This window comes from Oncorhynchus masou, chromosome 5 (assembly GCF_036934945.1).
Source record: "Oncorhynchus masou masou isolate Uvic2021 chromosome 5, UVic_Omas_1.1, whole genome shotgun sequence".
Taxonomy (NCBI): domain Eukaryota; kingdom Metazoa; phylum Chordata; class Actinopteri; order Salmoniformes; family Salmonidae; genus Oncorhynchus; species Oncorhynchus masou.
In genome coordinates this window covers 34,074,574-34,087,631 of record NC_088216.1, presented here as the reverse complement: position 1 = coordinate 34,087,631, position 13,058 = coordinate 34,074,574, and the positions used below count along the sequence as shown (strand labels likewise).

General features: G+C 41.1%; 1 protein-coding gene across 4 annotated transcripts in view; it reads right to left on the bottom strand.

The window, feature by feature from the left end:
• The window catches only part of LOC135539487 (CSC1-like protein 2), a 106,957-nt gene that overhangs the window by 41,255 nt on the left and 52,644 nt on the right, over positions 1-13,058 (bottom strand). For all 4 annotated transcript variants that reach the window (XM_064965392.1, XM_064965391.1, XM_064965393.1 and 1 more), the window contains 4 exons: positions 12,009-12,060; positions 8,174-8,282; positions 7,912-7,982; positions 1,355-1,435 (listed from right to left, as the gene is read on the bottom strand). In XM_064965392.1, coding sequence (XP_064821464.1) covers positions 1,355-1,435; positions 7,912-7,982; positions 8,174-8,282; positions 12,009-12,060 — 313 coding nt within the window. The remainder of the gene's footprint in view (positions 1-1,354; positions 1,436-7,911; positions 7,983-8,173; positions 8,283-12,008; positions 12,061-13,058) is intronic.

Genomic DNA, 13,058 nt, shown 5'->3' with positions numbered 1-13,058 from the left:
GATATAGGATTTTCAAGAAGCACAGCGAAACTTTCCACTTTTGGGTGTCAGGGAAAATGTATGAAGTAAAAAGTAATTTTAAGTATTTTTACACCACTATTTTACACCTCACTCTGAATGGATATAGTAAGGGTTAAGGTTTAGTTACTCCCCATGTAGTTACTCCTCAACCCTGCGTCTCTATATCCAATTCAAGCACTATTTTATGGACCTTACACTTGCCTTGACCCATTTCTTGAGAGTGAGAAGGTAATGAGTTTAATTAATGTATTATCTCTATGTCTGGTCAACAACAACAAAAATATGGGGGTCTTTTCTTCCCTTCAAAAATGGCAGGAATAAATTCCACCTGGGAGTTGTTCTACTGTAACTACAGATGTCTCATCTTAATTAGACCTGTATTGTCGCAGCAAAAGAATCCTGCAGAAACAGGATTTGTCCATTTAGTCCATCATGTTGCTTGATCGCTGGGGAAAATGAGGATACATGTAAAGTGGAATACTGATAATATAACCATGGGTTTTAAGTGAAATTATGTAAATCACTCATCTGCATTGCAGCGCAGGAAAATCTCAGCAACAAAAGTGTGATCAAATTAAAAGTGAAATAATATTTAACATAGGCTATATAATAGATACCTCACATGTGACCTGTGATAAAACTACGTAATTAGCCGATTAAAATGTTATTGACTCCATAAAGATGATTTAACAATACTCAACAAATTATAGTTGAGTTACAGTAATAGGTTTTCAAGAAAGGTCTGAGTTGTCTATCAAAGGCAAAAATGTAATATTATTATAAAATAAATGATAAAATCATACAAGGCATAACCTTCAGTTACAAGGCCTTATCCTAGGTATGATCAGACCAGAAACGAGAGAGAAATCATGGCTTGTGCCATGTCCCATAGCTTTTGGGGGAGAGAGAGGTAGAAAGACCGTGTATATTTCACCAACGCAGGTCAGGAACAAAAGAGAAAGAATCTAAGAGTTTAAAAAAAATAAGTATCTGACTTGTTTGGATTCAAAATCTGAGTTGTTGACCAATAGCATTACTGTTGAGTTAACTTCCCATCAGATATCAGACCCACAGGATATAAAGACAACAGAATGAGGGATGTGGAGAACAACACAGAGAAGGCTGAATTCTTAAGACAACACAAAGGAAATCTTTGCATACAGTGTAGAGTCACTTCAGGGGCTGCCCTACAATCATACATCTGTACAATTTTGTCAAACGATGCCATTTTATGTAGTGAGGGTTTGATATGTTGGGGGCTGAAATTGTGATGACGCACTCTAAAGGAAAGTGAGAATGAACATAATTGGTGAACAGCAGGTAAAGGTCTCACCTCTCAGCATTCAGGGACATGAGTTTGGCTACGTTGTAGCAGATTCGAGCATCAAGAACAGTGCAGTTCTCATAGGCTTGCCTGTGTGACAATGGAGAGAAAAGAAAACAATTACCATACGATAATGAGAGTTGATAAAGTCAGTGATCTTAAAAATAGTGACATTTTTCATATTAAAAAAAACAGATGGCACGATTATCTTGTTTTTTTGTATTTACAGATAGCCAGGGGAACACTCCAACACTCAGACATAATTTACAAATGAAGCATTTGTGTTTAGTGAGTCTGCCAGATCAAAACGCGTAGGGATGGTCTCTTGATAAGTGTGTGAATTATATAATTTTCCTGTGTTAGGTTCTAAATAACGGGGTAAAAAAAACTGACAGACAACTATGAAAAGCTCAAACCAAGTTGATTCACCCAATGGGTCAGACAGCTGAACAGACAAAGACATTCACACAAGCACTGGTATTTAACTCTTCCTCCTATGCAGTCTCCTCCTTACATATCTGAATAGCCAATACACCTCTGTTGCTAGACAAAACTTGAGTGATCTGTTCTTCCTCACTTCATCTGACCACAGCCCAAATTCCTCACTCCTCCCTCTCATAGCTGTCCTGTTGACTTGTACCAGACTGTGGCACTTCTCCTTTCCATAGGATCCCTGATGTCTAACAATAACATAGTGACAATGTAAACGTTCTACATTCCTCTTTCTCTCTTAGTCACATGAAAAAGGATGTTTCATGTTTTCAAGTTTAGAAGTCAGAACCATTCAAAATGTAATAAGTACTTTTGGGTATCAGGGAAAATGTATGGAGTAAAAAGTACACTATTTTCTTTAGGAATGTAATGGAGTAAAAGTAGAAAAAATATAAATAGTAAAGTACATAAATTTGAAGTTGGAAGTTTACATACACCTTAGCCAAATACATTTGAAACAATTCCTGACAATTAATCCTAGTAACAATTCCCATCTTAGGTCAGTTAGGATAACCATTTCATTTTAAGAATGTGAAATGTCAGAATAATAGTAGAGATAATTATTAATTTCAGCTTTTATTTCTTTCATCACATTCCCAGTGGGTCAGAAGTTTACATACACAATTAGTATTTGGTAGCATTGCCTTTAAATTGTTTAACCTTGGCCAAACGTTTCAGGTAGCCTTCCATAAGCTTCCCACAATAAATTGTGTGAATTTTGTCCCATTCCTCCTGACAGAGCTGGTGTAACCGAGTCAGATTTGTAGGCCTCCTTGCTCGCACACGCTTTTTCAGTTCTAACCACACATTTTCTATAGGATTGAGGTCTGGGCTTTGTGATAGCCACTCCAATACTTTGACTTTGTTGTCCTTAAGCCATTTTGCCACAACTTGGAAGTATGCTTGGGGTCACTGTCCATTTGGAAGACCATTTTGAGATCAAGCTTTAACTTCCTGACTGATATCTTGAGATGTTGCTTCAATATATCCACATAATTTTCCTCCTCATGATGCCATCTATTTTGTGAAGTGCACCAGTCCCTCCTGCAGTAAAGCACTCCCACAACATGATGCTGCCACCCCGTGCTTCACGGTTGGGATGGGATTCTTCGGCTCGACAAAATGATGGTCATTATGGCCAAAAGGTTATATTTGTATTTCATCAGACCAGAGGACATTTCTCCAAAAAGTATGATCTTTGTCCCATGTGCAGTTGCAAACCGTAGTCTGGCTTTTTTAGGGCGGTTTTAAAGCAGTGGCTTCTTCCTTGCTGAGCGGCCTTTCAGGTTATGTCGATATAGGACTCGTTTTACTGTGGATATAGATACTTTTGTACCCGTTTACTCCAGCATCTTCACAAGGTCCTTTGCTGTTGTTCTGGGATTGATTTGCACTTTTCACACCAAAGTACGTTCATCTCTAGGAGACAGAACGCGTCTCCTTCCTGAGCTGAATGACAGATGCGTGGTCCATGGTGTTTATCCTTGCGTACTATTGTTTGTACAGATAAACATGGCCCATCAAGTGTTTGGAAGTTGCTCCCAAGGTTTAACCAGACTTGTGGAGGTCTACAATTTGTTTTCGGAGGTCTTGGCTGATTTCTTTTGATTTCCCCATGATGTCAAGCAAAGAGGCACCGAGTTTGAAGGTAGGCCATGAAATACATCCACAGGTACACCTCCAATTGACTAAAATGATGTCAATTAGCCTATCAGAAGCTTCTAAAGCCCTGACATCATTATCTGGAATTTTCTAAGCTGTTTAAAGAAACAGTCAATGTTGTGTATGTAAACTTCTGACACTGGAATTTTGATAATAATTAATAATTAATGAATAATAAGTGAAATAATCTGTCAGTAAACAATTGTTGGAAAAATTACTTGTGTCATGCACAAAGTAGATGTCCGAACTGACTTGCCAAAACTATAGTTGGTTTACAAGAAATTTGTGGAGTGGTTGAAAAACAAGTTTTATTGACTCCAACCTAAGTGTATGTAAACGTCCGACTTCAACTGTATACCCCCAAAAACTACTCAAAACCTGTAGTACTTTAAAGTATTTTTACTTAAGTACTTTACATCACTGATCTTCACCCAATTCCCACATAGTGCCTTCAGAAAGTATTCATACCCCGTGGCTTATTCCACATGTTGTTGCATTACAGCCTGAATTCAAAATGGATTTAAAGAAAAATTCTCACCCATCTATCTACACACAATAATAACCCATAATGACAAAGTGAAAACAGGTTTGCAAATGTATTAAAAAAAATACAGAAATATGTAATTTACATAAGAATTCACACCGAGTCAATACTTTGTAGAAGCACCTTTGGCCATGACTACAGCTTTGAGTCGTCTTGTATCAGCTTTGCACATCACGATTTGGGGATTTTCTCCCATTCTTCATTGCATATTTTCTCAAGCTCCGATAAATCAGATGGGTAGCGGCATTGAACAGTAAAATTAAAGTATTTCCACAGATTTTCAATAGTATTCAAGTCTGGGCTTTGCCTTGGGACACTCAAGGACTTTCACATTCTTGTTCTAAAGCCATTCCAGCATTGCTTTGGCTGTATGCTTGGAGTCATTGTCCTGTTGGAACCTAAATCTTCGCACCGGTTTTAATTCTCAAGCATTTGCATGTATTTGGTTCTATTCTTTGTTTCCTCTATCCTTACCAGTCTCACAGTCCCTGCCGCTATAACACATCCCCAAAGCAAGCTGCTGCCACCATCATGCTTCCCAGTAGGGATGGTGTTAACCAGCCACAGCTAAACCCCTGTCTTTCTCCAGACATTGTGTTGTGCATTCAGGCCAAGTAGTTCAATTTTGGTCTCGTCAGACCATCGGATTATATTATATTTTGCCTTATGCTTATGGACAGCCAGCTGGGTAGTTCCATATGATGGGAAATTGCTCTTGGGAACTTTCAACACTGTAGAAATTGTTTTCGATCTTTTGTAGTGGAAATGTTTAGCGTCCTCTGTGTCTGCAAATGTGTGACTACATGTAGCGTGTTGTTTCTTGTTATTGTGTTAGGATGTTCTGCTCTCAGGAAAGGGACTGATTGAAGAACAGAAAGAAGGGAACACAATGTTACTTTGGCCCAACGCCTAGAAACTGTGTGTGCAAGGTCATGATCAGCCTATTGCGCCCTGAGAGCAGAGACGCCCAGTTTGTGCACGAGTATAAAGAGTGCTGAAGGGAGAGCATCCCTTCAGAGATTCTGACAGACTTGTATTTTCAGTATTAAGTTTGTTGTAACCTCTCCGGCCGTGATAATACATCTGTTCATTAACTTTGAGTCCTTAGTGGGGAATTTCCTCGACACCTTCCCCAGATATACTGTATGCTTCATCACAATTCAATCTCATATCTACGGGCAGCTCCTTGGACATCATGGCATGATTTCTGCTCTGACATGCATTGTCAACTGTGGGACCTTAAATAGTCAGGTGTGTTTCTATCTAAATTAGGTCCAAACAATTGAATCAGCCACAGGTGGACTCCAATCAGGTTGTAGTAACAGCTCAAGGATGACCAAAGGAAATTGGATGCGCCTGAGCTCAATTTGGAGCGTCATAGCAACGGGGTGTGAATACCTACGTTAATGAGATTTCAATACACTTGCAAATCTTTCTCACTGTCAATTATGGGGTATTGTGTGTGGATGGGTGAGATTGATATTCTTTTAATCCATTTTGAAATAATACCATAACACAACAAAATGTGGAATAAGTCCAAGGGTATGAATACTTTCTGAAGGCACATACAGTGGGGTCTGGAATTATTGACCCCCTTGATAAAGATGAGCGATAATGACTGTAGAAAATAAACAATTCAAAAACTGAGCTATATATTTTGCTAAAAAATGTGGGAAATGATGTTGGTATTTGTATTTATTAAGGATCCCCATTAGCTACTGCCAAGGCACCAGCTACTCTTCCTGGGGTCCAGCAACATTTAGGCAGTTATAGACTATTTAAAATATTACATGGCATTACATTTCATAACACTTCACTCCATACAGTTAGTGTGTTCCCTCAGGCCACTACTCCACTGTCACATATTTACAATACAACATCCATGTGTACATGTTGTAGAGTGTGTGTCTTATGTGTATGTATGTCTGTGCCTGTGTGTGTGTGTCACAGTCCCTGCTGTTCCATAAGGTGTATTTTTATTCTGGGTTTTTTAATCATCTGATTCTACTGCTTGCATCAGTTACCTGATGTGGAATAGAGTTCCATGTAGCCATGGCTCTATGTAGTTATGTGCACCTCCCATAGCCTGTTCTTGACTTTGGGATTGTGAAGAGACCTTTGGTGGCATGTCTTGTGGGGTATGCATAGGTGTCCGAGCTGTGGGCTAGTATTTTAAATAGACAGCTCGGTACCTTCAGCTTGTTAACACCTCTTACAAAAATAGGTAGTGATGAAGTCAACCTCTCTTCCAATTTGAGCCATGAGAGATTTACATGTACACTACCATACAAAAGTTTGGGGTCACTTAGAAATGTCCTTGTTTTTGAAAGAAAAGTCAATTAAAATAACATCAAATAGATCCGAAAAACAGGGTAGACATGGAATATCTACATAGGCGTAGAGGCCCATTATCAGCAACCATCACTCCTGTGTTCCAATGGCAAGTTGTGTTAGCTAATCAAAGTTTATCATTTTAAAAGGCTAATTGTTCAATAGAAACCCCTTTTGCAATTATGTCAGCACAGCTAAAAACTGTTGTCCTGATTAAAGGAGGAATAAAACTGTCATTCTATAGACTAGTTGAGTATCTGGAGCATCAGCATTTGCGGGTTCGATTACAAGCTCAAAATGGCCAGAAACAAAGAACTTTCTTCTGAAACTCGTCAGTCGATTCTTGTTCTGAGAAATAAAGGCTATTCCTTGCGAGAAATTGCCAAGAAACTGAAGAACTCGTACAACGCTGTGTACTACTCCCTCCCACAAAACAGCGCAAACTGGCACTAACCAGAATAGAAAGAGGAGTGGGAGGCCCCAGTGCACAACTGAGCAACAGGACAAGTACATTTGTCTTGTTTGAAAAACAGACGCCTCACAAGTCCTCAACTGGCAGCTTCATTAAAATAGTACCCACAAAATACGAGTCTCAACGTCAACAGTGAAGAGGCGACTCCGGGATGCTGGCCTTCTAGACAGAGTTCCTCTGTCCAGTGTCTGTTCTTTTGCCCATCTTAATCTTTTATTTTTATTGGCCAGTCTGAGAAAAGGCTTCGTTGCAAATCTGCTTAGAAGGCCAGCTTCCTGGAGTCGCCTCTTCACTGTTGATGTTGAGACTGGTGTTTAGTTTTTTTGTGTTTGCATTTCGTTTATTTGTGTTTAAAATTATTTTATGACAAATATAAATGAAATGGTAATTAATGTACTGTGTCTTTTGGAGTCACTTTTATTGTAAATAAGAATATATTTTCCGAAACACTTCTACAATAATGTGGAAGCTAACGTGTTTAGAGATAATCCTGAATGAATCGTGAATAATGATGAGTGAGAAAGTTTGAGGTTCAAAGATCATACCCCAAAGACATGCTAACCTTCCCATTTAATGGTAATGTTTAGAAACCTATGCTTATAAACATCTATTCTTATTTACAATAAAAGTGACGACAAAATTACAATACATCACTTACCATTAATTTATATTGGGCACAACACAACACATCCAAAAAGTTGGTAGGGTCACAAGCTTGATGTAGTTCACTGCATGCTAGGAATATGGGACCACATACTAAACTTTTGACAAGCTTATAAAAGAGTCTTTATCGGTGTATATCATGCTAACCACTTCCTTTTTTCAGAAAAAAAATATTGCTTGTTAATGCAATTGTTCAGAGAACGAGAATTTGTGTAAGTATAAAATAAGTTCCCATTTTTGTTTGCATACAGTATTTAAATTATTTATTTTACAGTCATTATTGCTCATTTTTATCAATGATGTCAATCAATTCTGACCCCACAGTATAATGTACCACACATGTAGGTGCAAGCCAATGCCTTGCTGATGTCTGACAATAAATGAAACAAGAGAAATGCTTACTGAAAGTGTTGTTTTATGTGGACCTCTTCGGCATATTTGGAGATGCCATTGATAAATAAAGTACGTTTCACCTGGAAAAGAGCATATGCTTTGATTTATGACTGCTGAAAAAAAACACATCTGTTAACCAGATGTTGCCATGTACTGTACTTCATAACTATTACATTCCAAATGTTTATATAGTAGCCCATGATTAAGTGGACATTGCATTCATCTGAATTTGACTATGGATAAATAAATCAATCAATCAAATAAACTTTACCAGGTCGTCCTCCTTGTAATGCATCTTGGACGTGTGTCGTCTCATGCTGTACACAGTCAGAAGCAGGTATATGAATGCAAACGAAGTGTGGAGCCACAAGAGGTTAGTCCTGAGAAAACGCAGAAGAGATTTGATAAACATGTTGTTTAAAAGATGTCTAAAAACATTATAACCAGTATAAAAAATCAAATCAAACTTTGTCACATACACATGGTTAGCAGATGTTAATGCGAGTGTAGCGAAATGCTTGTGCTTCTAGTTCTGACAATGCAGTAATAAACAACAAGTAATCTAGCTAACAATTCCAAAACTACTACCTTATAGACACAAGTGTAAGGGGATAAAGAATATGTACATAAATATATATGAATGAGTGATGGTACAGAGCAGCATAGGCAAGATACAGTAGATGGTATCGAGTACAGTATATACATTTGAGATGAGTATGTAAACAAAGTGGCATAGTTAAAGTGGCTAGTGATACATGTATTACATAAAGATGCAGTAGATGATATAGAGTACAGTATATACGTATACATATGAGATTAATAATGTAGGGTATGTAAACATTATATTAGGTAGCAAGTGGCTAGTGATATATTTTACATCATTTCCCATCAATTCCCATTATTAAATTGGCTGGAGTTGAGTCAGTGTGTTGGCAGCAGCCACTCAATGTTAGTGGTGGCTGTTTAACAGTCTGATGGCCTTGAGATAGAAGCTGTTTTTCAGTCTCTCGGTCCCAGCTTTGATGCACCTGTACTGACCTCGCCATCTGGATGATAGCGGGGTGAACAGGCAGTGGCTCGGGTGGTTGTTGTCCTTGATGATCTTTATGGCCTTCCTTTGACATCGGGTGGTGTAGGTGTCCTGGAGGGCAGGTAGTTTGCTCCTGGTGATGCGTTGTGCAGACCTCACTACCCTCTGGAGAGCCTTAAGGTTGTGCGCAGAGCAGTTGCCGTACCAGGCGGTGATACAGCCCGCCAGGATGCTCTCGATTGTGCATCTGTAGAAGTTTGTGAGTGCTTTTGGTGACAAGCCGAATTTCTTCAGCCTCCTGAGGTTGAAGAGGCGCTGCTGCGCCTTCTTCACGATGCTGTCTGTGTGGGTGGACCAATTCAGTTTGTCTGTGATGTGTACGCCGAGGAACTTAAAACTTACTACCCTCTCCACTACTGTTCCATCGATGTGGATAGGGGGGTGTTCCCTCTGCTGTTTCCTGAAGTCCACAATCATCTCCTTAGTTTTGTTGACGTTGAGTGTGAGGTTATTTTCATGACACCACACTCAGAGGGCCCTCACCTCCTCCCTGTAGGCCGTCTCGTCGTTGTTGGTAATCAAGCCTACCATTCTTGTGTCGTCCACAAATTGAGTTGGAGGCGTGCGTGGCCACGCAGTCGTGGGTGAACAGGGAGTGCAGGAGAGGGCTCAGAACGCACCCTTGTGGGGCCCCAGTGTTGAGAGTCAGCGGGGTGGAGATGTTGTTGCCTACCCTCACCACCTGGGGGCGGCCCTTCAGGAAGTCCAGTACCCAGTTGCACAGGGCGACGTCGAGACCCAGGGTCTCGAGCTTGATGACGAGCTTGGAGGGTACTATGGTGTTAAATGCCGAGCTGTAGTCGATGAACAGCATTCTCACATAGGTATTCCAGATGGGTTAGGGCAGTGTGCAGTGTGGTTGAGATTGCATCGTCTGTGGACCTATTTGGGCGGTAAGCAAATTGGAGTGGGTCTAGGGTGTCAGGTAAGGTGGAGGTGATATGGTCCTTGACTAGACTCTCAAAGCACTTCATGATGACAGAAGTGAGTGCTACGGGTTGGTAGTCGTTTAGCTCAGTTACCTTAGCTTTCTTGGGAACAGGAACAATGGTGGCCCTCTTGAAGCATGTGGGAACAACAGACTGGGATAGGGATTGATTGAATATGTCTGTAAACACACCAGCCAGCTGGTCTGCGCATGCTCTGAGGGCGCGGCTGGGGGATGCCGTCTGGGCCTGCAGCCTTGCGAGGGTTAACACGTTTAAATGTTTTCCTTAGGTCGGCTGCAGTGAAGGAGAGTCCACATGTTTTGGTTGCGGGCCATGTCAGTGGCACTGTATTGTCCTTAAAGCGGGCCAAAAAGTTATTTAGTCTGCCTGGGAGCAAGACATCCTGGCCCACGACGGGGCTGGTTTTCTTTTTGTAATCTGTGATTGACTGTAAACCCTGCCACATACCTCGTGTCTGAGCCGTTGAATTGAGATTCTACTTTGTCTCTATACTGACGCTTAGCTTGTTTGATTGCCTTGTGGAGGGAATAGCTACACTGTTTGTATTCGGTCATGTTTCTGGTCACCTTGCCCTGATTAAAAGCAGTGGTTCGCGCTTTCAGTTTCACGCGAATGCTGCCATCAATCCACGGTTTCTGGTTTGGGAATGTTTTAATCGTTGCTATGGGAACGACATCTTCAACGCACGTTCTAATGAACTCGCTCACCGAATCAGCGTATTCGTCAATGTTGTTGTTTGATGCAATACGAAACATATCCCAGTCCACGTGATGGAAGCAGTCTTGGAGTGTGGAATCAGATTGGTCGGACCAGCGTTGAACAGACCTCAGCGCGGGAGCTTCTTGTTTTAGTTTCTGTCTGTACGCAGGGAGCAACAAAATGGAGTCGTGGTCAGCTTTTCCGAAAGGAGAGCGGGGCAGGTCCTTATATGCGTCGCGGAAGTTAGAATAGCAATGATCCAAGGTTTTTCCAGCCCTGGTTGCGCAATCGATATGCTGATACAATTTGGGGAGTCTTGTTTTCAGATTAGCCTTGTTAGAATCCCCAGCTACAATGAATGCAGCCTCAGGATGTATGGATTCCAGTTTGAAAAGAGTCAAATAAAGTTCATTCAGAGCCATCGATGTGTCTGCTTGAAATATATACGGCTGTGATTATAATCGAAGAGAATTCCCTTGGTAGATAATGCGGTCGACATTTGATTGTGAGGAATTCTAAAATCAGGTGAACAGAAGGACTTGTGTTCCTGTATGTTGTTGTGACCACACCACGTCTCGTTAACCATGAAGCATACACCCCCGCCCCTCTTCTTAACAGAAAGATGTTTGTTTCTGTCGGCGCGATGCGTGGAGATACCAGCTGGCTGCACCGACTCCGATAGCGTCTCTCCAGTGAGCCATGTTTCCGTGAAGCAAAGAACGTTACAGTCTCTGATGTCCCTCTGGAATGCTACCCTTGCTCGGATTTCATCAACCTTGTTGTCAAGAGACTGGACATTGGCGAGAAGTATGCTAGGGAGTGGTGCACGATGTGCCCGTCTCTGGAGTCTGACCAGAAGACCGCTTCGTTTCCCTCTTTTTCTAAGAAGTTTTTTTGGGTCACCGGCTGGGATCCATTCCGTTGTTCTGGGTGAAAGGCAGAACACAGGATCCGCTTCGCAAAAGTCATATTCTTGGTCGTACTGATGGTGAGTTGACGCTGCTCTTATATTCAGTAGTTCTTCTCGACTGTATGTCATGAAACCTAAGATGACCTGGGGTACCAATGTAAGAAATAACACGTAAAAAAAAAAACTGCATAGTTTCCTAGGAACGCGAAGCGAGGCGGCCATCTCTGTCGGCGCCGAGATGGTTGAGTTGGTCAGCTCAACGATCCCCAATTGACTTTTAAAAAACAACCAGTCATCTGATCATGATGTACCAAAATAATTAATAACAAAGTCATTGCAATCAGTTTTGCCTCCTGGGATTTTCCATAACTACCCATCCTTCTTTCTTTTCAAATAATGCCATTGGTTTAATATCCAACAAAATAACAAAAGCGTGTTATAAAAAAAATGTACCTACCCAGACTTCAGGTTTGCTATAGTGGTCCGCCCAAAGCTGTATGCATTATTTTCTGGTGACAAAAAGAGAACAATGTATATAGACATTTTCTTGTGACATTTCCTTTAAGTATTTATATTATCTGTACTTAGTCTGTTAGTCAACTTAAAGAAACTTTCTTGTATCAATTTAGCTATGATAGTCAACTAAAATGAAGTAGTCTGCCTCAGAATACAACCTAACAGATTTTGTTCCAAAATCATGGGCATTAACATGGACTTCCTTTGCTGATATAACAGCCTCCACTCTTCTGGAAAGGCTTTCCATTAGATGTTGGAACATTGTGTCGGAGACTTGCTTCCATTCAGCCACTGATGTTGGGCGATTAGGCCTGGCTCGCAGTCGGCATTCCAATTTATCCCAAAGGTGTTTGATGGGTTTGAGGTCAGGGCTCTACAGGCCAGTCAAGTTATTCCACACCGATCTCGACAAACCCTTTCTGTATGGACCTCGCTTTGTGCACAGGGGCATTATCATGCTGAAACAGGAAAGGGCCTTCCCCAAACTTTTGCCAAAGTTGGAATGTCATTGTATGCTGTAGCGTTAAGATCTCCCTTCACTGGAACTAAGGGGCCTAGCCCGAACCATGAAAAAACACCCCAGACCATTATTCCTCCTCCACCAAACTTAACAGTTGGCACTACGCATTTGGGCAGGTAGCGTTCTCCTGGCACCTGCCAAACACAGATTAGTCTGTCGGCCTGCCAGATGATTAAGCGTGATTCATTGCTCCAGAGAGCGTGTTTTCACTGCTCCAGAGTCCAATGTCGGCGAGCTTTACATCACTCCAGCCGAAGCTTGGCATTGTGTATGGTGATCTTAGGCTTGTGTGTCGGCTGTTCGGCGATGGAAACCCATTTCATGAAGCTCCCAACGAACAGTTCTTGTACTGACATTGCTTCCAGAGGCAGTTTGGAACTCGGTAGCGACAACAAGAAGGAAACCTGTACAGAATAAAAATATCACAAAACATGCATCCTGTTTGCAATAAGGAACTAAAGTAACACTGCA